Source organism: Hyalella azteca, unplaced genomic scaffold (assembly GCF_000764305.2).
Source record: "Hyalella azteca isolate HAZT.00-mixed unplaced genomic scaffold, Hazt_2.0.2 contig7632, whole genome shotgun sequence".
NCBI classification, from domain to species: domain Eukaryota; kingdom Metazoa; phylum Arthropoda; class Malacostraca; order Amphipoda; family Hyalellidae; genus Hyalella; species Hyalella azteca.
In genome coordinates this window covers 87,514-113,021 of record NW_025937753.1, presented here as the reverse complement: position 1 = coordinate 113,021, position 25,508 = coordinate 87,514, and the positions used below count along the sequence as shown (strand labels likewise).

The 25,508-nt window shown below is 38.5% G+C and overlaps 2 protein-coding genes across 3 annotated transcripts; both read left to right on the top strand.

Moving 5' to 3' along the window:
• The first annotated feature begins 355 nt into the window (after positions 1-355).
• LOC108680735 lies at positions 356-8,584 on the top strand. The gene is made up of 4 exons (XM_018169626.2): positions 356-1,146; positions 4,964-5,124; positions 5,416-6,584; positions 6,781-8,584. The coding sequence occupies exons 1-4, from the start codon at positions 808-810 to the stop codon at positions 8,316-8,318; spliced, it is 3,207 nt and encodes a 1,068-aa protein (XP_018025115.1). The 5' UTR covers positions 356-807; the 3' UTR covers positions 8,319-8,584.
• A 3,263-nt stretch (positions 8,585-11,847) lies between these two features.
• On the top strand, positions 11,848-25,444 carry LOC108680732 (GTPase HRas). 2 transcript variants are annotated; one of them, XM_018169624.2, is made up of 6 exons: positions 11,848-12,034; positions 18,049-18,097; positions 18,558-18,671; positions 20,740-20,882; positions 21,249-21,409; positions 22,294-25,444. In XM_018169624.2, the coding sequence occupies exons 1-6, from the start codon at positions 12,004-12,006 to the stop codon at positions 22,366-22,368; spliced, it is 573 nt and encodes a 190-aa protein (XP_018025113.1). In that variant the 5' UTR covers positions 11,848-12,003; the 3' UTR covers positions 22,369-25,444. The 2 variants fall into 2 exon arrangements, with proteins under 2 accessions (XP_018025113.1, XP_018025112.1); XM_018169623.2 differs by having other exon boundaries at positions 21,249-21,424.
• The last annotated feature ends 64 nt before the right edge of the window (positions 25,445-25,508 follow it).

Sequence of the window (25,508 nt, the reverse complement as noted above, 5' to 3'; positions counted from 1 at the left end):
GTGCCCTGATTCACTCCTCAATTGACCTTGATATTCCATAATGAAATTTCTCGTCTGCTTTCCCGTCATCTGGAAGTCGAACCCGCATGCCAGTCTGGCTCTCACCGTACCATATGTGTACTCACGCCGCCACTCGACTGGCTGTCAGCACCACTTCTGATGAGATACTCAATATTTTCAAATCAACCAAACTACAGACGCACAAAATTCTAAGCCAGTGTTTAAATGTTATGACCACTTCAGTATTCAACGTTGGTCCGTTGGATACGAGACTACATTTTAACGAAATCGTTTAGATTCCAATTGTCTCTCAAAAACTAGGTACTGTGTCTCACGAAACATATTTTTGTTTCAGATTCTCCTTCCTTTCAGATGATATTGAAATTAAATTAATTGAAATCACTCAAGACTTTCGAATGATAAATATGCACTGTATAGGCCTTATATAGTAAAGATCACTCCCAATTAGTCATTTTTCCCACTTGAAGATTTTTATTAACAAAGTACTTGTTTATCAAATTCTTCGTTTGAGTTTTCTTTTATCATTCTATATTAATGAACGGCAAAAAATTTGTCCCGGAATTGATCCTGTCTAAGATATTCTTTCCGGACTCAGTCGTGATGAGTTAGTGATGATGAAAGTTAAACTCCTGTCAGTACGTCATGGACCCAAATAGACTCGTAATGTCTTAGAATTATATTGATTTTCATATTAAACTGATCTACCTATGAATCACGAGTGAAGAAATACAATTATATTATAGACAGTTTATTGAGAAGGCTTTTCTGAAGGCATCGTCCCTGAATATGTATCTTCAACTAAAGCGCACACACACCAGCAGTGATGAAAAACCCAAAGACTTACAACAATACCGCCCGAGGAACCTTGTTGGCTGCTTGATATCAACCCTGCTGGTGATGGTGGTTGCGGCGCGCGCGGATGCAAATGCTGATTTGAATCCTAGAATGTCGGATGACTCGACGCCTCACTCCGCTGCTAATGGGAAGTCCGACGCCCCTGGTGGAAAAACTGATCCTTTGAGCCGGACGGCGGCGCTGGTGGAGGAGATGTTCGGTCCGTCCGCTGTTGTGGAGGCAGACGAGTCCAGGAGAATCTACGCAATATCCATACCTGGCATCTATCCGGTAAGTCACAATACTACATTTTTAATAGTAATTAATTTTATGATTCTTTCCTCTAAAGTAGTAGCTTCTATTGTATTTTTATGTCATGTATCTGTATTTTTACGCCGCTTTTTTTGTCTCAGACACTCCTGTACCGATTTTATTTATGAATAAGCACTAGGAGAGCAAGAATGTGACTAATAAATTAATCTTTTCAATGCATTTTTCCTCTAAAAAATGCGCCGGGTTATTCCATTTCTCTTACCCGCCTTGAGAAGTTATTTCACGAATATAATAGAATAGAATAGAAGTGTCGGCACTGAAAAAATAGGCCCATGGCCTGTTGCCGATTCTTGTACTTTTCGTGACTTGATTCACAAGGGATCTGGCCTTTGGAACCCGATCTTTCCATAACTGACTATTGATTGAGATAGCTCGACGCTAAAAACATCTTTAAAGACTTCCCTGAAATTTCGATACAATTATCGTACATGCAAATAAAATATTTCAGTTTTAATTTCCCTTTAAACTAATTGAAACCCATCTACCTTTCAATCTGTGCAACTCTAAATCCCATGAAAGCCATATTCTTACACAATGAGCTTTACTTCGGTCATCGTCAAAGGTTCTGATGAGCATAGAAAGCCTGTCAATGGTGCTCGCTTCTCACATTCTTCTACTGCACACAATTTAATTCGAAAACATTGGTTAGCAGCGAGCAACGCGACCCAAACTTGGAATGTCTAGCGATCGTTGACGCTTGTCGCGTAACGAATACGACTGACGTTACGTCATCGCTGACCTTCCGATATGAGATGCAATGCGAACGCTTCGCGCTCACCGTGATGTGGAGTACTGACTGCACCGTGCACTACGAATATCTAACAGTTTTTTAATGAGGAATGCACAAGTTGCCGAACATTACATTACCTTTGTCGCACAGAAGGCCAGAATGGATAGTTATTTCCGAATTTTAAATAAATTAACTAATTTAATACATATTATTTTATTATATTGTTATATTATTATCTTTTATTATATTATTTGAATTTTAAATAAATTAACTGCACTAGATTCAAATGCAGGATTTGACGATCTCTTTGTGTCTGTGAACCTTTAATTGTGACGTAACGTCCGACAATCTAAACCTCCTTAATTACTTCGACGTCTTCATGTGCTGACAATGCACAAAGGCCTTGTGGTTCAGCAGCTTCCCAATTGTTCCGGCGAGAGTCCCAACAAAAAAGAGTTGCAGCCAATTCCGTGAGCAGCTCTTCGATTGTGTGCTTCAGAAGCCTATTCTGAATTAAATAAGCTAATTTTACTCAGAAGTTTGGCACATCAATAAAATTGAATTCATGATGAGCTTCTATTTTATCACCATGCATGACATGTTGTGAGGTCTACAAGCAATCATCAGAAGAACTTAATTGATGCGTATCTTGTAGGCAGGTAGATCGAGATGGCTTGCAAGTCCTTAGAGCTATGTTTAATTGAAGACGAATGATAGCGCAGAGTAACATGTGGCTGACATACATTCTGAAAAACACAATTTAATGTATATGTATACAGTTTTTACTTATATACTGTAATAGTTAGCCATAGACGCCTTCTAGAAATGCATGTAATTGGAAGACTTGCGATCGGAGCTTCAGACCTGGGAGGTATCGTGCGGAACAGCGCGCAGTGCGTCGTGCTTGAATGAACCGCAAATTATGTGTCGCAATCCAGCTTAGCACCGCTATTGTTTAATTGTGCGGTGTTTGTTGACCTGACTGTATAACATAATAACTTATTTGTTGTATTGTTTGTATTTCCTCAGAGCTTGTTTCACTTCTTTCGTTGAAACCTATAACCCTACTTCATGCAATGTCCCATTCTCAGAGATCTCATCGCACTTGCTTCATCCAAGTATGCTTTTATTACATGTATTATTTTATCGCTAACCACGAGCTCAAGTAATTTAAAATATTGAAACCGAGCAAGTTGCGTTGAACTATCACATGCAATGACTACACCGCTGCTTTCGCTTTGCCTGTATATTAGCGATACGCTCATACAAACCATTGACAAGACGGAAATTATATACAACCACTGCTATAGACAGCTACTGCTCAAGATAATCTTAGTATAGGTGTGTCTTGATATAAAGTGCACAACGAGCTACAGAACGTAGTACAGCACAGATCATTGCTTGTCGGCAGACGAGGTGTTAATCGTCCTTCATCTTAAAGCACTGCCACTGCACGCGCTTCGTAAGAAATGACGCACAGTAAGCAACAACACAAGCACAGCAGATGAACGCATGTTGCAAGGCAAGACGTACAGCAATCTGCAGCACGACGCGGTGCAGCATGGAGCAGTATGGAGTAAGGCAGCTCGAGTGCGTCTTGCAAGCAACGCAAGGCCAGGTGTCCGTAATACTCATGCGTACGGACTGCGCTGTCGGCGGCGTCGCTGCGGCGGTGATCCAGCGCCGCCGTTCATCGTCCAGGAGCAACTCTGTCTCTGAGCGTTGCTAGGAGGGAAACGCCACTTTCAATCTATGTGCCTCCGAGAGATTTTGTGACGAGGCTATGACCAGAAACTGGCTTTGGGGCCGATTATTATATAGCCGTCGTGTAAATCATATAGAAAGCAAGTTTATTGGCGACGCATAATTCGGATTCTATTTCTTCTGATCTGGAACAAACTGAACAATGTAGGATTAATGAGAATCTGAATGATATTACAGATGCTGTCTGTTTCTTTTCAATTCATTCGAATTAACACAGCCGGCTTGCCTTCACGTTTATATGAAATGAAAATTCATTTTCTTACTCCCGCAAGAACTTCGCCAAAGTTACAAAAAACATCAGTTTTATTTAGTGACACCAGTGCTTATCCTGCGATAGCTGCTCGAGCCCAGCTCACCAGTCCTAGTAGAATAGAATCGAAGTGTCGGCACTGAAGAAATAGGCCCATGGCCTGTTGCTGATTCTTGAACTTTTCGTGACTTGATTCACAAGGGATCAGGCCTTTGGAACCCGATCTTTCCATAACTGACGATTGATTGAGATAGCTGCTGGACTTATTGCCTAGTAACTCCGACATACTCGAGCGATAGTCTTGCAGACTATATTAAATATACCGGCATTGTTTTCAGCAGTGTAGAATCTGATCTTCAAACTATATGCTTCATCTCATGGATAACATTAAAACATATTTTTCTTTCCAGCAGCTCGTTGTCGCTGGAATCTAAAACTTTCCAAATAAATTGTAAGAATTTATATTTTAACGATCAATTTCAAGTAAAACGTTGTTCGCTTAAACAAACAACCTTGGTTCTCAGTTGTTTCAGGAAATTAGTTATTCATGTAGAAGCGATTATGACTGATCACATTAATTGTCACCAATCCTTTATTCACTTTGTTTATGCATGTAGTATCTAAAGCTTTGAACTTGTTGAAGAAATCCGAGCGTAAGAAAAAGACCTGCCATAATATTTATATTTATTTATAGAAGAAAAGTGGTTACCCCGATGGCTCGAGGAAAAGCTCCACATTGATATTGCCATTTATCTGAGAACAATTGTCGTAAATTGTGCAAATTCTTAGCCTATGGCTATCCGATAATTTATTAGATCTCCATGAAACGCAAAAATTAATTGTACAATCAAATTCTCCGATCTAAGAATGACCTTTTTACACTTCACGAATAAAACATATTGTTGAATACATACTAGTTATGCTCTTTCATTATTTCCTTCGTCTCATCACCCGCTTGCAATTATCAAGACCAGGGATACCAACTGTTTTTTTTTTTTTCAGAGATACCAATGGGCTTTTTTTATTTCCAGGACGACGGTCAGCTGGGGCCGAGATCTGCGCAGTACCAGCCTCCCGTGTACCACTCACGCGGGGCGCCAGGTCAAGCTGGAGCTCCGTTCTCGGCTACGGACCCGGCTAGGCCTCCTCACTCTTCCCACGACCCCAATTCATACTGGAAGTCCGGGCTTAGGTTAGAACAAGGATATGTTTTCAATGCCAAAAAGTTTGCTTTCTCGTGACGAAAATTTTAATTTTTTTTTTGCTTTTTCAATGCAGTGAATATACTTCATACTGGTGATTTATTTTCTCTACTGGATGAGACCCAATTGTCTGAAAATATCCATTATCCATTCAAAATTGGTCTGAATAATCCGATCAAAAGAATATGTCACTAAACTTCAGTGATTTATAGAGTCGTTTTCATGTTGATTGTTGTTCTCTTCGTACTTCCTTTAATGCTTAACCGAACTCCATTGGACAGACTCATCGTGTCCGGACCTGTGGATGACGGGCTACCTATCGCGGCTCGAGACGAACCACCGTCTTTTGACTACAGCCACAGTCGTCATCCTTCGACTTCTTCGTTGTCCCACGACGACAGATGGGGAGAATTTCCCCCTCGTGATCTGAACGACTTCATCCGCGAATTGGACTACCGACAAAATTCTTCGCCGCACGGTTTCGACGATGGTAACAGTGAATTCAAAACATTTGAAACACACACTGACCAAACAGACCAAACCGATGCAAGAATAGCCCAGTTAGGAAGCCGATTTCGAGGTATTCAAGATTTTCCTCAAGATGACTATAAATCGAGTTCATCTCGAGACCACGGAGGGGCTGCTGATGTCGGAGTCTACGAGGCTGGCAGCGAGGCTAGCAGCGAGTATCACTCTAGTGATTACTTTCACCACGATGGTGACGCTCGAGCAGACACTACCCATAGACTTCCTTCAGCATTTGTGTCCCACGGTGAATCAACTCCTGAGAGAACATCTCTTTCTTTCCACCAAGAAGATAACCCACCTCACCCAGACAGGTCAATTCAACCAGCAATGCATGATACAGATGATGTACGGCAAATAAACCGTGGTCAATACCGAAGTGGTGCGCTTGCAGGCAATGAAAACCTATTTTTCAATAACCAGCCGTATCCCAAATTGGCAGCTCCACGTCATGTTCTCAGTGACGGAGAAAAAGAGAATTCGTCAGAAGTGGCTCATGTCGAACCGGAGGGAACAAAACCAACTGTAATCGGCATTACTAAAACCATAAATCAAAAAGTAAAGGCCAGCGGTGACAACACCTACGACGGTCCGACTTTAGATTACTACGACAGTTTGTACGAAGAATTCATGCAGTCTGCTTATCCAGATTATTCTGACCATCCATCTCTCGAGCAGGCGAAATATAATCGCACTCCCTCTGCCAGCGAAGAATCCTCACTTAAGGCCCCTCTGAGCAGGAAATTGGTCACGCCCGAAAATGCAAACGTGGATTCAGTGACACGTAAAGATTTTCCCACGCGTAGGGATCCACCCAGTGACATATACACAACCTCAAAATCCACAATTCATCTTCCTGATGGGTTTAACTACAAGGATGATCACACAGGTGACAACCTCAAACCGTCGGCACCTCTTAACAAAGGTGGGTGTTTTTTTTTTTATATAAAGTTCTCCGCTTCGTAAGCTATCAATGTATGCGACAATTTAATTATAAGTTTTTCCAAGTTTCATAGCGAAAGTTGTTTTTGAGAAAAGACTTTTTGAGATAGTGCGTCGTCAAATAAGAATATCTTTATTCTTTTAACCATTCAGAAATAAATTTGTTTGTTGAATTTCAGATAATCTTCCTTCGCTAGAAAAATCTTCGCCTCCATCGCCTTTTCCTCATCTTTCTTCAAGTGGTGAGAAATTTAAAGAAAGTCAAATTACAAATGACGAATCCACAGCCAGTCCTACTGACACTCCTACAGCCTCTAGGAAGGGTATCGCATCAAATGGCTCGCTGCTTGAAGTTTCGACTTCGGACACAACAAGCACCTACGCAACCACTCAGCAGACTATAGACAAGACACCGCATCCTTACCTGTCGTCCCCTACGACAACCGCAATAAGTTTATCTGAAGTACTGCAAAATATTGGTCTATCATTGCCTCAGTTTTTGGTCCAATTAAAAATACACAAAATGGATTTAAAACAGTTCACAAACAAGCTTGAAAAACGCTCACTGACGCAAGCAGAACTTAAAAGAGCTAAAGGTAACTTAGGAACATTGCTAGAAATATTAGATGAATTACCAAGTTTCTCGCCAACCACTGTAGTTTCTGCATATGAGATAATTACGACGCCTCGACCTACTTATAAGAAAACATCGTTTGAGCCAAGAAAAGAAATAACCACTGAAAAAGTTCATAATACCGAAATAACTTCGCCTCATACGACAACAGAACGGACATCACCAGTTGAAAGTCTATCAACTTCTTCTGAATCATCTCCGCTTGCTTCTACTACAAGTTTACCTACTTCAAAATTTCCTAAGCGGTTCGGCTTCAAACCCTCTGCAGATATTACCTCGCAAGGTCAGTTTGTAATTTCCGCAAACATTACGTCCGTAGATGTCACTGAGAAGGATGCAACTTCTTCAGTAGCTCCTGAAAGTGCGGACAAAGAAGAAAAATATCTATCGAGTGCAGAAGTCATCAGTAAAGAATCGGAAGAAATCACGTATCGGCCCTACCGACGGGAAGAGGGAAACTGGCGTGACAGAATGAAAAATAATCGCGGCTTGAGCAGTAGGCTGGGAACCACGACTAGACGACCGACAGTTCGTCCTCCTTACGCTTACTACGGCGGTGAAACAGACCTGCGCGACCTCATCGATAGACAAAGCTACGAAAATAGCAACATGAGCAACTCGACTCGCATTAGTTTAGAAGATAGTAAAACTTCCTCTGATAACAAAGAAAATAATATTTTTCTATCTAAAGGAGAATCCACAGTTATTGGATTAACTGAAGGTACTCCATTAGGGGGCGCGTTCGATCACCCACGCTACGATAGAGATCCTAATTCTCTCAATATCGCGACTAGAAGTGCAATAATGGCAGCTGGCGTTCTAGGAGGCGTTGCATTGGCCGTGTTTATTACAATTTTTGTATTTGTTATGTATAGAAATCACGTCGGGAGAAGAAGACTGCGAGTCCCATTTCCCGTCTCCATTGCAAGTGACGAGTCTGGTAGCTCTTCCCCAGCGCTCTACAGTAACAGGTCTCGCCTGGGACTGGGCCACAGGGCCTCTGGGCACACAGATTTTTGGGGAACCCTGCGCAAGAAGTTCGATCCATACTCGCTCAATTCAAGCACGGCATCATACTATTAGTTTTTGTACATTGTTAGGTGTTATTTATGTATTTTTATATCAGTGTCGTAGTGGTCATAACATTATTGTTGATTCTGTTTTATACTTATTTTTTAACTTTGTAGCCATCTTTACTACGCGCAAACAACGATGGCAGATCTGAAACGTCACTCTACTTCAAGGCCCGCCAGAATGACAATACTTACTTGGTTCAGGCTGACCAGGATTAAAGATATTCTTCTTTCGAAATTACGAGCATCTAAATAAATGTGACAATTTTATTTATGTGGGGTCTTTAGTTTTGCATTAGGTCCTTTCGAACTTTAAAAATGACCATTTTATAACATATTTAAAAATATTTATTCAGCAAATGGTATTAATAGATCATTATCAGTGTTAATTTCAATGTGCTTGGACTCATTTTAAACCTGCAAACGGGATGCGTCCAACAAGGCTGATACCACGGATGTGCGTGCAATACTTTTTGCGTAAAGCCGTTTTGAACTTTTATTTAATGACCATTTATATAAATAAATATATCAGAAGAATCACATTATTAGCTTATATTTCGTGTGAAACTGGACAAGAATAGGTCTAAAGACGAGTAATGGTACGCTCAAAAGAAGGCTGGGGCTACAATATCAAGCAATTTATTTAGCATTTTTTCTTTTTAAAATAAATTTTACTTACTTGCCTCCCCTGAACAATAAAATTTCCAAAATACGCCATCTTGAAAATCTATCCCTCCAACGGTTTTTAACATGCAGTGTTGAGAGATTTATAATCCCATTCGTAAAAACCATTTCCAGCAACCCTAGAAGTTTTTTTCTGATTTGCACATGGTTTGGATTATGTATTGAAAAAAAACTGGGGGAAGGGGAAAATTTTACATAAAATGGAAATAGTCCTAAAAAACTAAAATATCGAAAAAAGGCTTTTAGAATCGATAGATATGCTCTTTATAAATCGAATGGTAATGTAATGTCTCTCGATGTTGTAGCACGTAAATTCGACTAGAAAATTATAGATTTTTTGAAAGACCCCTCTTTTTAGCCGTTTTCTGTGAATTTCACGTTTTCTTTCGATTATTTCAAAAAAATAATACGAGCAAAATTTTTCTTCTTTCTGTAATTTACATATGCATGAAAAGTTTTAGAAAATTACTGCGTTAAATTTAATTAAATAAATCTTCATAAAAAATGGTTGTAAAATGTTCATTTTATTAAAGTTCAAAACGGCCTCACGAAAAAACCATCACAGCTAGAGCCTTGTGTCAATCGATTTGTAATAGTGCTGACTACGAAATGAGGGGAAAAAAACTCAAAATACGTGATTTCTTCGATTTTGAGAGGAGGCGCGTCACCGACTGAGGTATTGGCGCCCGCCAAAATGACAATAAAAGAGAGCTCCTACTTATTTCTCCATTTTTCCCCTGATTCACTACCGGGCATTTCGATTCACTCGGAAGCTTTACGGCTGACTCGACGCCGGTCTCCAAGTTCCAGGGAGACTAAAATAGCTCTCGAACTAATGAACGCAGCTTGTGAGCTTGAGGAAACTTTGTACATGCATTCAATAGTATTTGTACCTAACGGTGATGTTCAGGTCGTGAACATTTTTCCAATTTCGCCTTCATTTACGAGTTATACAACTATACGGAGAAACGACTTGTATTTCTGTGACCGAGGGTAACATTTGCTGAGCCTGAAATAGTATCTACCAAATTAATCAACCCAGCTTGATGAAACTTTGCACCGGCATTTATTAGATCATAGCAGTGATATTTAAGCGGTAATTGTTCTTTTTTTCGATTTCGCGAGTTATGCGGTCATGGACTCTTAAGTTCGCGGTGAGCCTAATTAATTTCTATCCTACTGCACAGATTTTTACGCATAACTTGGAAACGAAGACGAAATGGAAAAAAATATAACTCAGTACTCACTGCAGTGAGTGACAGAGAGCGCATTTTCTCGTCGACGAAAACTTGAGGTCACGGACAGACGGACGGACAGACGGACAGACAGACAGACGGACGGACGGACATGGCGAGCACAATAGTGCATTTTTTCCATAGATGAGAAAATGCGCTAAAAATGATCAAGACATAAACATCACCGTAAGATCCTACTGAACGCATGTGCTGTTTTGAACGCATGTGCTGTTAATCAACGAGCTGTTTTGATTAATTGATTGATTAATTATTCAGCCACAGAAATGCAGGTCGCGGCTCCGTATAGCCGGATAACTACTGTACCTAGCGAACAAATGTGAAATTTGAGACATTTTAACGACCTAAATATCACTGTTAGGTAGTATTCGTAGTAAGGAATGTATAGTAAAAATTACAAGATATATTAGGTTTACTTGGAATTTTGGACCTTGGAACCCGAAAACGAAACTGAAAAGTGATCACAACCTAAATATCACAGGTTTCATTGAACACATAAAATTTTATTGAAGTTTCATCGACCTGCGTTCATCATTTTAGGAGATATTTTAGGCTCACTGAAACTGGGAGAGCGGTCCCTAGTCCGACCGTAGAAGCGCGTCCGTGAGATAAATTTGTTTCGTGATATGATATTGAATTTTTTTCATTCATGTTTATTCAATTAAATCACGAATATGTGCATAATTCATATGTTCATATGAAGTAGTTAGGAATAGATAGATAGATGTTTACATAGATTCATGCGAAATTTTGAAAGGAATGTGTGCCTGAGTGTTGATAATAATAATAATAATAATAATAATAATAATAATAATAATAATAATAATAATAATAATAGCGGTTTCAGCACTTATTAGGCCGTAGACCTGTCGCCGATTCTTAACATTGCAGAACATTTACAGCATTTTGCGGTCTCGAACTCGCAACTCACTGCTACAATTCTGCTATGCTTAACCGCCCGGCCTCCTTGCCGAAATGCCGATTCTGACCAGAAATCGGCGCACAGAGCTGGGATCGAACCCGCGCCTCTCTGCTCCAATCTTGGTACTCTGAACTTTAACCACTGGGCCACCCCACTAAAAATGAGAACACAACATTCCTTCTGCTCAGAAAATTATTGAGAACATAAAATTTTTATCACCTTTCTAAGTGATTCGTTGGAAGCGCAATTTTTACTAATCTTGCATGACAAATTTCAACATGTTGTGGGAAACCTTCAACATAAGCGGACAACTGTCAGCGATGCAAGTGAATTATTTTATTTTTTGCATTACCTGTTATTATCTATTATTCATTGAATAAATATAAAACTTGTCTTAATTATTTGAAATTAAGTTTCACCGGCAAGCATGAACAATTAATTCAGTAAAAGAACACCTGTCAGCCGCTTTCAATGTCCTTAACTCATAAATATTTTCATTGTCTTAAAAACTATTCACGTATTTTTACATTACCTTCACGCTCATAAATTCATTATAATGCCTAATTATTCATCAAAATTTTTCAAAATTATAATGTAGTACAAATATCATAGTTAGAAATCCGTAAATATTATGAGAACCTCGAATAAACAGAGACACCTAAAAATTATAGGAACCATGATCGATAGATGCATAGAAACAGGGTGTGGAGTCGATTGAAAAACTGATTCATGTTTCATATTATGAGTTGTAACTTTAAAACCACGTTATTAATATCGATTTAGCCAACTGATTTGATAGTATTAGGTATAGTTAGATATTAGTCAGAAATATAACGATGACAGAATATAAATTAGTCGTCGTTGGAGGTGAGATATGATTTTCTGGACAAGTGTTTCTTTTATTTGTTTACATCTATTAAATTTAAAGTTAATTTGACTTCTTTAATTTAGACATTTCTGAAGTCACCTCGAGTTTCAGAAAAATTTTAGTCTATTAATATAATAATTTTGTGATAAGTGACCACATGTACCTACAACCCTACCTACTTCAAGAATAATATTTTATTTGAGTAGGTACCTACCTCTGTACAAAGAATAAGACCTACGGCTACTAGGTAACAGGCAATGCACAGCCAAAAACAAAATATGGGATCATCCCATAACCCAGGCTCCCCCAATCCAATTGACAAATTTTGAACATTTAAAATTTTGTGGCAGGATATTTAGTAGTAACAGGTAAGAGGCAGTTCATTAAACAAAAATCTTGGCCTCATGTTGCCAAGAAATTGCTGGTGTAAACAAGTGTTTCATGGGTTTGTAAAAAATGACTATTAAAAATAGGCCATTTTTTAAATTTTTGATGGTCAAAAACTCAAAATTAGGAAAAGGCCATAGGAACAAGTTAAATTATCCAAATTCACAGGCATTTTTGTCTGATTCATGTATGGCTTCTGCCCAAATTTCCAGTTTGGCTTGCAGTTGATGTTGACTTCATCCTTTTCAATGATTTTTGATGACTTTCTTTTATTAAAAAAAGGAAAATTAGGGTAAATGCGGTATATTCTGACACATTAAGGACGTGGGCTTTCAAGAAATTAATGGCTATAAAAATATTGCCGTACATAGTGGCAAAGCAGAGAGTTTTTTAGACTCTTCCTCAAGTTCATTTTTGAGTCCTATAAGTAGACCAGTAAAGTATCTTGGATACCAGAATTATCATACATAAGAAATCTGTTAAAATCTTGAGTAAATGAGGAAATTAAAAATGAACTGATTCTAAAGAATCACTGGTTTGCCACTATGTGACGCCGTATGCGCAACTTGAGTTCTGATTGCTTTACGTCACTCTCAAAACACCACACTATACGCCAGCAATGATGAAGTGTCAAACTGTTGCCATATTTATTTAAAACCCTTTAGAATTCAAACCTACAAAATACCTGAATTCCAACGCTGTGTGTGACTAAATTGGGCATATTGTGAGAGTGAGAGACTAATTCCGGCAGCGCTTCAAACTCTATTAATCTGTAATTCTGGCGCCCAGTGTTAGAATTCCGACACCCTGTGTGAGCTGTATCGGAATACGACACAGGTCGGAACAAGCTTAAATAAAAATTTTAATTTTTGTAATTAAACTTTTAATTAAGAGCTATGAAGCTTTTAATTAGGAAAATTTTATTTTTTTGACACAGCTTGGAACGAGCTGTATGTGTAATTCCAAGCTGTGTCGGAATTAGTTTTTCTGTGTCTAAAACCGTTGCTTAACTTAATCATCTATTAATTTATTTACCACTTGAAATCAGCAAATACAAGTATACTTAAAGGATTCCTAATATATTCACAGACTTATTTATAAGTCTCAAACCATAATATTCTTTCTACACAAACTGTTTATAACTATTTGGTAGAGCAAGGTCAACTATCAACATTGACACGATTTTCAATGTTCTCATTGGGTGATGTGCACCATGGTGGCAATCCATAGGTTATTCAAAAGAACCTGTTCTTATGTCATTTTGAACCGATCAACGCTTCTTTACAGACCGATCGTAAAACACCTTTCCCCCCCCGCTGAGCTGGACCGGGCGATGCTCTTGCAAACGCATAAGTATTCACAATAATTCCCTGCCACCATGATGTGCACTGTCTCTCTTTGAATCTTAACATTTTCCCACCAGATGGCCCGGACCTAGTGTTTTGGCAATAGTATAGCGCGCAATAGTATGACATCACTATTTCAACCATCAACAAATGCATGGAACTAAGACAAAGCTTAAAATAAAGGAGAAAATTTGAGAAGTGTCGGTCTGTCGGAATTACCCACGATGTCAGAATATACCGCGTTTACCCTAGATATTTTTCTGTTTATGATTGTTACACCTAAAATGATCTTATTTATCCGTGATTTTCAAAATTCTGTCCAATAATCCAGACCAGTTTGATCATGGCCCATGTGCTTAGATGATGTGCACATGCCCTTCACACTCAAGAAGATATACCGGTACTGTAAAATGGGGTAACTTTGACCACTTTTTTTTCAAAATGTCATTTTTTACTAGATAAATTAAACTTAAATTGAAATGTGCAAAATACAGGTCTATACTCTAGCTTCGATCATCATAAATTGCTGGCTCCTGCCTCTCATAGTTTTGATGTAATTTCAAAAAAAGTGATGGTCTTAGTTACCCCAGCTCTTGGGGTTTCTTTGACGGTGGTAAAATCAATTTTATTTTTTGGTAAACTAACTCCAAATAACTCCAGGTTTTGCTGCATTGTTGTAGAACTCTTCTAGTTACATATGCAAATGACAAATTTTAGGAAAGTGTCGAAGGTTGCAAATGTGGGGCGCCGCCCCCAATGGGGGAACTCTGACCACCTAATGGCAGCCATGACGGGGTAACATTGACGGGCTTGGAAATTAAGTTAAAATTACCATATATAAGACTCTGTAGAGTCTGAATACATAAAGATAAAACATTAATAGGTGTATCAAATATAAAATATGTTGTATAGGTACCTATGGTAATTTTAACTTGATTTCCAACCCGGTCAATGTTACTCCGTCATGGCTGCCTTTAGGTGGTCAGAGTTCCCCCATTGGGGGTGGCGCCCCACATTTGCAACCTATGACACTTTCCTAAAATTTGTCATTTGCATATGTAACTAGAAGAGTTCTACTACAATGTATCAAAACCTGAAGTTATTTTACCAAAAAATAAAAAAAATTGAAGGGGGTACTCAAACAGGCTTTAGATAATAGCTCTTTTTCGTGGGTCACATTTTTAATTTTTTAACCTATTAGATATGCAAACTTTTTAAATCTTTCTATTGTGTTACTTAGCCTCAGTATTAGGCCTTTAATGGCCATTGACACAATTTTTCTATGTCAAATAGTTTTTGAGTTTTGGGGGTTGTTGTTAAAAAACAAAAAGTGGTCAAAGTTACCCTGGGAGTCAAAGTAACCCCATTTTAAGGTAGTTTTACTTGAAAATTTACCCATGCAGATAAAAGTATTAATATGGAATGTCAGACAGAATTTTCTGGAAATTACAGTCAAAGACTATCATTTTAATGGAAATTTTCCTAATTTTTGAGCAATAATGTGCTGTTTGTATATTCTATTGAATAGAGTAGGCCAGAGGCTAGAACCATGAAACAGATGGATTGATTGTAAGCGCAGGTGTTTTTGTATTATTCATGAATGGCTGCTGCTTGATTTTTCAGAATGTGGAAAAAGAAAGTAAGTGGCCCAGTCTACTGTCTAGTGTGAAAAGGATCTATTCTCCAAGTTACTAAATTTTTGGAGCCATGAATCTATCAAATTTACCACCATGAATTCATTTTTGAAGCCAGCAACATTTTTGTTAACCCAGGAAGTTTAATCCAAACCTAATGGGTTTAATATCATAAATCTAATTTTACTCCAAAAATAGCTACTATAACAAATTGATTCACATTTAACTGATACAAGACAATTTAACACATTATTAGGCATTCATCTAAGAAGTGTCATATTGCTGCTAGCAATTTGTCTGACATGTCATAAAAGCAAGTACTTATACAAGAACATTAATGAAAATCTGTTGTGCAATGATTTGGGTGGGACTCTTGGGAGGCCTGAAGTATGACTGCAATTATGAGATTTTAAAAAGTTTTGTGTACTGAAGTTTGACAGAAGAGTGAAACTAATCTGCAAAACTTAGCATTTTGTTGAATTATATGTTTGTGAACCACTCAATTTTTAATTGAATCAAAGTACATGAATTTGCTTCTTTCACTTTGTGTAAAGCACTTCCTTCACTTTCCTCATATACTTAGCTTCCTATTGTATTCCCAACTAGCTGAGTTAGGAATACACTAGATCTAGCTATAAATTAGCAAAGTTGGCATACCTGAGGGCAGTGTCAATGATTTTAAACATATGACAGTCAGCATGCAGTGTTAATATTGCCAACAGGCCTAATAATGCTATAAAATATATGTACAGTAACTAAAACCAGTACATGCATAGCTGGGTTGATACATTTTTGTGCATCCAGGCAGCCACAAATTTGTTCTGCTCTATTTTTGGTGTTCAGCATATAAGATTTTGGCACACTGCGTGTTGTATAGCCAAATAGATCCAGAAAATGAACAGATAAATTTCCAAAGCACCCAGCTGTCAGCACATCTCCCTGCTTATTGCTTGCCTTGAAGTTGCACAAAAACTAGAATTGGTGGTGTATATACCAATCTTGAGTTGGCCTGAAAGGTGTACTGTGTACTTACTTTGGGTGAAAACATGGGTTGTTTTCAAAAAATCCTGGTGAGGAAGTTCTTTAATCATTCAGTATCACTGGCAAAATTATTGAAGATTGGGAAGGATTGTGCCTCAGTCAAGGTTCTTTGAGGTATAGTGCACTATTTGACTGATACTATTTTAATAAGATGCAGGTAGTTTTATTGTAGTACTGCAATATAAAATTACCTTGCAGGCTTTTTTGTGAAAATTGTATTAATACTGCTTGTTAACATGTTACTCAAGTGGTAATTAGTAGGTTTATATAGAACCTGACTGTTGTTGTTGGTGTGGTTCCCCGGTCTCAATTTTACAAGAGACCCCCCTCGCGCAAGTACGACACCACCGACAATGGGTCACTCCAGAGCTGTAGGGTCGAGGTTATGTGGTGGTGTTGTCTGAGGTCCTGCCAGAGCGGACATTCCAGGAGAATGTGAGTGATTGTGTGGAGAGCTCTCTGGCAGGATGGGCAGGTGTCTGTGTCTGCTTGGCCTATTCTGTTTGTGTATGTTTGTAGTGAGGGGTGGTGGCCGCAGCGCAGCCTGGCTAGGTGTACTCTCTCCAGTCTAGAGAGCTGTGTTTCTGTGCTGCTTATGTCAGGTGGTGAGTGTCCTAAGTGTCATAATTGTGTTTAAGTGTTTTTCGTGCTGGTGTTGCCTTGGGGGTGGGGGTACTGTATCTAGTTTGTTGGTGTAGTATCTGTGTGGGGTTTGCACTATTTGTCTGTGTGTAGGTGGGTGGTTGCGTAGGTAGTGGCATGGGTGTTGTGTGTTGTTTATGGCTGCAGCTATGAATTGTGTTCCTCTCATGTCGAGGTGTGCTTTTATGGGAAGTATTTTTGTTTCTGCATGAAGGTGTTCTATGGGGGTGCTTTGTGTGCAGCCTGTGACTATCCTGAGTGCTTTGTTTTGTAGTGTTAGGAGTTTCTGTATGTTTGTGTTGGATAGTGCGGGCGCCCAGGCAGGGCTGGCATAAGCCAGCACTGTTCTGATGAACTGTTTGTATGTTGGTGCTAGTGTATCTTTGTTTTTGCCGAATTTGGTACCGCCTAGGGCCCGAAGTGAGTCGAGTCTGATGTTTGCGTTGTTCACTATGTTGTTGATGTGAGGGCCGAATGTCATGGAGGTGTTGTAAGTGACCCCTAGTATTTTTGTTTCATGTGTGTGCAGGATCAGGGTGTTGTTTAATGTGATGTTTGGTCTGTATTGGTGCTTCTTTGTGTGGTTGGTCAATAAGGTGTTTGTGGATTTACTAGGAGCAACCTTGAGTCTGTTCAGTGTGAGCCATTGTGATAAAGTGTTGAGATATGTTTGCGCTTGTTGAGTACATGTCTGCGGATGGGTGAGTGGATGTTATTGTGACATTGTCTGTGTAGGAGGCAATGTGGATGTTTGGAGGTGGTGGAACCTGACTGTTGATGAAGTTTCTTTAAAATATGCAATAACCCTTGAATGACTAGAAGTATATTTGGTGCTTGGTGAGTAAATGTAAGACTTGACAGATCACATTTTTCAAATGGGGCTGAAGGTGGGTCATCTATCCTGAAGTAATTGCTTATTTGTTTTGACATAAATATGTGGTTTATAAATCTCTTATTTTACAGCTGGAGGCGTTGGCAAGAGTGCTCTCACCATACAACTCATACAGAATCAGTAAGTTCATGATGAGTCTCAAAAATTGTATTGTTTATCTCTATTCATTCTTCATGTCATTTGAATATTGCTTGACTTGGTTTAAGAAAAATCACTAACCTTTGTTGCTGCTAGTCAAAATATTTACCAAATCGAATTTTGAACTGCTTCAAAATTTTTTGCTTTCATCCTTGTTATATTCTCTAGTAAATATTCATAAATGAACCATTGATCAGTTGGATATCTGGACAACTAAGGCAGTAAACTGTTTTCAAGGAACATTTCACTTGATTAAATTAAATTTTTTTTGTTGCGTAATAGAATGGGAAATACTTTTTTGTTGTAACTTTTTTATTTATGAAGTTCTATGTCGGGAGAAATTTTCATTCCTGAACACAACTTAGGTAATTGTCTTAAAGGTGAATTGTTGCTGTATGTTTTGGAAGAATTGAAGCTACTTACTTGGTTTTTTATTGTGCAGTTTTGTTGACGAGTATGACCCTACCATTGAGGACTCTTACCGCAAACAAGTAGTCATAGATGGAGAGACCTGCTTACTAGATATTCTTGACACTGCAGGCCAAGAAGAGTACAGGTGGGTGTACATTTATTATTGTGCCAGATGGTTAGCATGATAATTCAAACAAATTTTTATCTGGAAGTCTTTTCAGTGATCATCAGAACTAGTTTTAGTTAAGTTAAATGTCTCGAGTTACTTACAGTTGGATTATTTGTCCAACTATTGGAAGAAGAAACCCCTTAACCCCTTCTCCCCCCCCCCAGAACATTTTTTCCACATGCAATAATGAAGTTTAATCAATTTACCTCTATTTCTGATATTTGTATTTAGAATAATCTTTTAGAAATAACTCATAGAATCAGTTAGAAATGTCTCACTGGTCAGAAAATGTCTTATCTGCTTATTGTCTCATTATCAAGTCTGGCAGGCATTAATGTTGTGATTTTCTTTTGTTTTTTCTTTGTTTCTGCAAAGAACTGAAATTTTTTGTTCAGATTTAATATTTAGGTTATACAATTGTTTGATATAGCATTTTTGTCTAATTTCTCAATCTGAAACCACTCATAGAAAGAAACTTGTAGCAGAAACAACTTGTATTCTTTTTAGAATTATCCAAAGTACAAAAGTGGCATCAGATAAAGCTTTTATAAATGGGAAATGTCTAAATTTCATATTTTACATTATTTAAGTGCACACTCTTGGTGACAATTTTACTGAAGCTCAGCCTAAAATTGCACAGATAAATTTAACCAATGAGCTACAAAGTCACAACCACAATAGAAATGATGCAATCCACGCAAATTTGGAACAGCTTCAAGCCTTTGTATCATAAGTTTATAGCCACTTCTCAAGTCAGTCTCATCATCTCCACGGTTGCACAACCCCAGCACGACCTTGCCCACAAACTTACCCACCTTGCTGCAGTCAATGCCCTCTTTTACCTACAATCTTACTCCACTCTACTTCTTGCTACAACCACTGAAATTATTTTTGTTCAGGTGAACAAGAGTACTGGCTGTGGTGCTGTTGCTTTTAGCACTTCACTGGCTACACTGCCCCAATACCTGTTAGCGCATAGGAATAATATAAAAGTGATACGTATTGGGCAGTGCTAACAACTAAAATGCAGTCCCTGGAGCTCCCAGTAGTACTCATGGCTTAACAACTTCTAGATTCTGTTACAGATCTCTTATTACACCTCTTGGACATGATGCAAGCCAGGTTTGTTTGTCAAAATTTGCATAACCGATACCCATTAAGTCACTAGTTTTATAGTCAAATCATGACTTGTCAATGAAATGCCACTTTTGATTGAACAGACGAATTGCAAATTGTTTGAAATTAAAAAGCTTTGAAAACTGTAGTACTTGAGCAGGTGTTGCTTGAGATATTTTTGAAAATCTTACTGTTCAAAATCCCATTATCCTAAAAACTCTTTTCCCAAATACCATTGTAATTAATTACGAGATCTTATATGTATGATTACCTTTCCATTTTTGTCACGTTGCAAAGAGTGATTTTGAAGTTTAATCTACTAAAAAGAAATCTCAATTTTCTTTCAACCCTAGCTCCTCCGATTTTCACAGGACTTCATGAGTCCACCAAAAATCATTTCCAAACAGGTTATGTCTCTGTTTGGAAATACGTAACTACGTAACTCCCACAAATGTATAATTATTTGCTTAGCTTATAATTGAACCATTTGACTATTAAATTGCCTAGTACAAAGTTGCAACAGAGTTCATATTAAAATGGACTAATAAGGCAGGTGACTATCAGGAAATTCTTATTATTTTTTCATAAATTGTCTGCTTCAAGGCCTGTTAGATCATTGTATGCCTCACTCAAGCACGTAAATTTCGAGTGAGTTGACCAGATTCTAAAGGGAAGAAGGTTCTGTAACTGGAAAGGTCTTAGAAAAATAGTAAATGTAAATGATCACCACTAGACTGGTGGCACTCAGAGAACCTTAGTGAGAGTGCACTTCATTTTGCAGGTTGCACTGATTGCTATTTGACATGTTCAGTAACAGCCTCTTCATATGTAAGAGTGTAAGGCAAAAAAGTTTTCATATCCCAAAAATGTTACACTCTAATAAATTAGTTTGTATTTGCTTCCTGTGAATAATAAAGTGTTTTTTCAGTGCCATGCGAGATCAGTACATGCGAACGGGTGAAGGCTTCCTTTTGGTATTTGCCGTCAACAATGAAAAATCCTTTGAAGACATTAGCACCTACAGGGAACAGATAAAGAGGGTTAAAGATGCAGACGTCGTACCCATGGTTTGTGAGTATCCTGTTGAGTGTGTCTGACTATCATTTGGGCTAGAAAATTCGTTGCAGTGATGGGCAGTAAATGTGCTCTGTTCCGTGTAATGTGCTACTCATGTGCTGATGTGTTGCAGTGGTGGGCAGTAAATGTGCTCTGTTCCATGTAATGTGCTCCTCATGTGCTGATGTGTTGCAGTGGTGGGCAATAAATGTGCTCTGTTCCATGAAATGTGCTACTCATGTGCTGATGTGTTGCAGTGGTGGGCAATAAATGTGCTCTGTTCCATGTAATGTGCTACTCATGCGCTGATGTGTTGCAGTGGTGGGCAATAAATGTGCTCTGTTCCGTGTAATGTGCTCCTCATGTGCTGATGTGTTGCAGTGGTGGGCAACAAGTGCGACCTGCCGACCAGGGCTGTGGACATGCAGCAGGCTCGAGAAGTGGCTAAAAGCTACGACATTCCCTTCATAGAAACCTCCGCCAAAACTAGGATGGGTGTTGACGACGCCTTCTACACATTAATCAGAGAAATCCGAAAAGATGTGAGTGCCAAAAAGGTAAAGCACTTTCCTTTTTTGTTTTCTTTTAATAATAATTATTTTTTTTTTTTGTTTTGGGGATTTTTTAAGTGCATATTCTTATGTATGACTTTGTTATTTTCTTTTGAAACTTTGACATTTTTCTGAGTTTATAATGACATTTGGCGCGTGCACATTTTGACTCGTTAATTTACATCTCTGTGCTATCCACAGTTCGTTTTAGACGCCATCACTTTGCTTTTTTCCACTGTTTAAATGTAGATTTTCTAGTAAGGCATCAAATTTATTATTTTTACAAGTTCTTTTATATACTTGAAGTTAGCGGGCTTTTGGGTATTTTGTCAGCACAATCTCTACCTTATGTTTACGTCCTCAGACTTCGCGCCTAATTTGACAATTTTTAAATGATCATACGGCTCGTGCTAACATGGAAGTCTTGATCAAGTTTTGATCACGGATTTATATTTGCCTTCAAATCACTGTACGTGAAATTGAACAAATTTTCAGTTCTTATAAGAGTTCATGTTTATTGATGAACGTCCGTGTAATGTGCTGACGACGCTTACTGAGAGGAACAACATTTTCATCAAATGAAGTTAATATGTAAAGATGAAAATTCTGACTCCTTTCAAGTGTTACCTATCATCAGAAGAGTTACCCGAGTAAATTACCCATAAATACTGAACACTTGAAGTCGGGAGGGTACGTGTAATGACATTTTTAGTGCATTTTCTCATTTATGGAAAAAATGCACTATTGTGCTCGCCATGTCTGTCCGTCTGTCCGACTCCGTCCGTCCGTGACCTCGAGTTTTCGTCGATGAGAAAATGCGCTCTCTGTCACTCACTGCAGTGAGTACTGAGTTATATTTTTTTTGTTTTGTGCAGCGCGACCGCAAAGGCCGGGAGAAGCACGGTCAAAAAGGACGTCGGCGTATATTGAATAACTGTGTTCTATTCTAATGTAACTGGCCTTGCTCTTCATCTCTTCTATTATATTGTCCAGAGTCCTTTGTTTATCGTTCATTCAATACCACGTCTTCGTATGCTGTCCTTTCTGAACACTTTTCTACCCTCAAACACTTTTATACCTTTTCTCTATGTACCCAGCAAATGTCAAGCACCTCTTCGCACACATCTCGTCTGCTCATCTCCTTTCATTCCATCAAATTATCAGTTCTATTTATTGGTCGTCTAATGGATTAGTCAGCATATTTCTTCTTATCAACTCTTTAGTGATCATTACCCTCATTTGGTTGACGAAGTTTACCATCATAATTCCATTCATACTCCTTCTTTTCTCTTCGTTTTACTCCTGCAAATTCCATAACCCACACAACTGAGCCGCAGCGCTCATATCAAATGAGGCATCGCACAGCACTGATGCTGCCACAACTGCACTGGCAGTGTTGCAGTTCCATCAACTCTGCCACCTCAACTGTAATGCCAATGTTGTAGTTCCATCGATATTGTTGCTCCTGTGTCGATACCATAACTACCGCAGCACTCATCACCACCGCCACCACCACTAGTGCTGCTGCAGTGTTGGTACCATAACTACTACAATGTGGTGATCAATCAAGTGCACTGTGCTACAGTGCTACATCAGTGCAATGCCGTCATGCATGCAGTTCATCGCTCTCTGGTCGTGCGCATCTTCAGCCGCCAGGTTATTCTAACCTCGTTACATACTGTGTAGCATTTAGCCTTATTTCTCAGTGTAATTTTTTACCAATTGAAAATTAGTTCTAAGCTAATTTGTGTTTTTCTCAGTTATACGCAAGACTTTTTCATTCAATAACGAGCTATTCACCAGAATTCTGTGCTCTGGTGGAAATGGAGAAATCTATTGGGAAAAAATTCAATAACTAATCGTGCATACTTTTAGAATTAATTTTGTATTCATTGTCTTGTCTAAGTGAATCGATTGCGTTGTGCATTTTTTATTGCCATTAAATTGGCTCTCGGAGATATCAGCTCCGCAAAGTTTTGTCAAAATTTTAGCGATAGTTTTTTATATAATGCACCGATGGTGTGCAATCTTTTTGGAAATATTTAGTTTCATGCGCAGGAATCACTCCAAGACACCACGCGCATCTATCTTAACATTTTATGCTCTCGGAGACGCAGCGATTTGCGTAACGCTGTGGAAAGATGATAAAGAAAGCCGTTCTTGAAGGTATCTGTGGTGCTTGTGATCATTCGAAATTATGTTCAACGTTGTGGAGGTGCTGAAGGGCCTTTGAGCTCTTCTCGTTATTGTGTTACGATGACGCTACAGAAAATGGGTACGATTATATCTTTCTTTCAAATAACATTGAAACCGCGTGTGTTTCCGGTTCGTTATGACAGCAGTCCGTTGTACATGACAAAGTAACATTACAGTTGCCTTGATTTGTGTGATCGTATTATTTGGAAGTGTATTATAAAAGACCAGAGTGCACACAGCGTGACTATTATCTGGCCTCCGTAGGTCCAAGGATTGTTGATTGATAGAATGACGACACAGAAAATGAAGTGGCCGTTTCAGTGTAATAGGGATCAAAGTGTGCAGTGAAATTTGGCTGGTAGCTGGTTAACTAGTTTTAGAGTTGGAGGATTATTCTATGGAGCAATGCATTGAATAAATCGGCTTCAAGTTAGGCTAGGAATGTTCTCTTACAATGCCTGACTTTAAAAATCTAAATGGCACAGTTCGACGATTTTTGCTCACTTTCATTTATTTGTTTGTAAATATCTTAGGAATTCTCAAGGTTTCACTGTAGAATGTCAAAATATCGAGTCTTTTGTAGCAGATGTACTCGCAGCTGGATTGAATTTTTAGCAAATATATTTCAAATTAATCGTTTCCCGATGCCGTGCGCCTTGCACAAGGGATGAGACGTGTTGAAAGTTCCCAAGGTACACAAAAAATACTGCCTTACTGATTTAATGACCGGTTATGATGTGAATGATTTGTGTTCAGCGTGGTGTCGAGCGGGCAGCAAGGCTTGCTATTTTACAACTTTTATTGGCAATATTATTGAATTTGTTCTTATTAGTTTAAGGAAATTGATTCTCAAATCGTTTTCAATATCTTATTGATGCATCACTTTTTTTAGTGAGTTTTTTCAACTTTTAAAATGTGTCTTTTGCTGATAGATCGTTTCACTACTCTTGTGGCCACACTTGGTGAGGAAAATTACTCCTTAACTCCTTAACTTGACAGTTTCCACAACTGAATTTAAACGTTGTGACAGCGACCTGCTTGTGCTGAGCAGAAACTCCTGCAAAATAAAACGTGGGGTTCATCTCGTGCACAATTGTTAATTAGGCGCACAATTTCCTCGATAATTTTGTTTTTGGAAAGTATCGGTAAGATGACAATCGTGATCTGAGAGATGTAAACTGTTGGGTAACATGCGCCTGTAGCGGCGTTCCAGCTCGAAATGGTAATGTTCGTGTAAAATTTTCTGTTTCACTATACAGTAAAAAAGGTATTTTTTGATGCACTTGTAAGTTGATATTCCAGAACTGCATCTTTCCAAATGAAAATTACCACAAAGTCTACAAGAGAAATTTTTAACTGGCAAACGCATGGTTATCCTATTTACACATGGTAGTTTTACCTGCTCAGTAACATTCACCTGCAGTCGCAAAAAGAGTATTTTTCGCTCAAACGTTTGAATTTTGATTATAAAATAGGTGAAGCTCGTTGTGTTCAAGCTTATCGTTGTGCTTACTTGTGTCCGGTGTTCTGTTTTTAAGAACTTTAATTGAGGTATTTATGCCGAGTTGGGCTGGAACGAAAACTGTGCATGAACCGACGTGAAGCTGCCTAATCATATCGAAATGGGGTAGAGGTGCATGGGTAGTGTGTCGCAGCTGTGAGTCATACTGTGATAGGTGACGTACGTTCTCAGCTACTTAAATGCTCATTTTGTGTGCTAAACTCTGAATCCAATGACGTGACCCGTTTTATTTTCTGGTGAGGACTGTATCTTTACGTTTCTGTTCATAGGGATACTTTGTAAGTAATAACATTAAAGCTTATGTGTCCTTGGAAGTGTTCTTATCATGAAAATTTTTCTTGTCTGCTAATAACAATGCCACTTTTCTGCGCC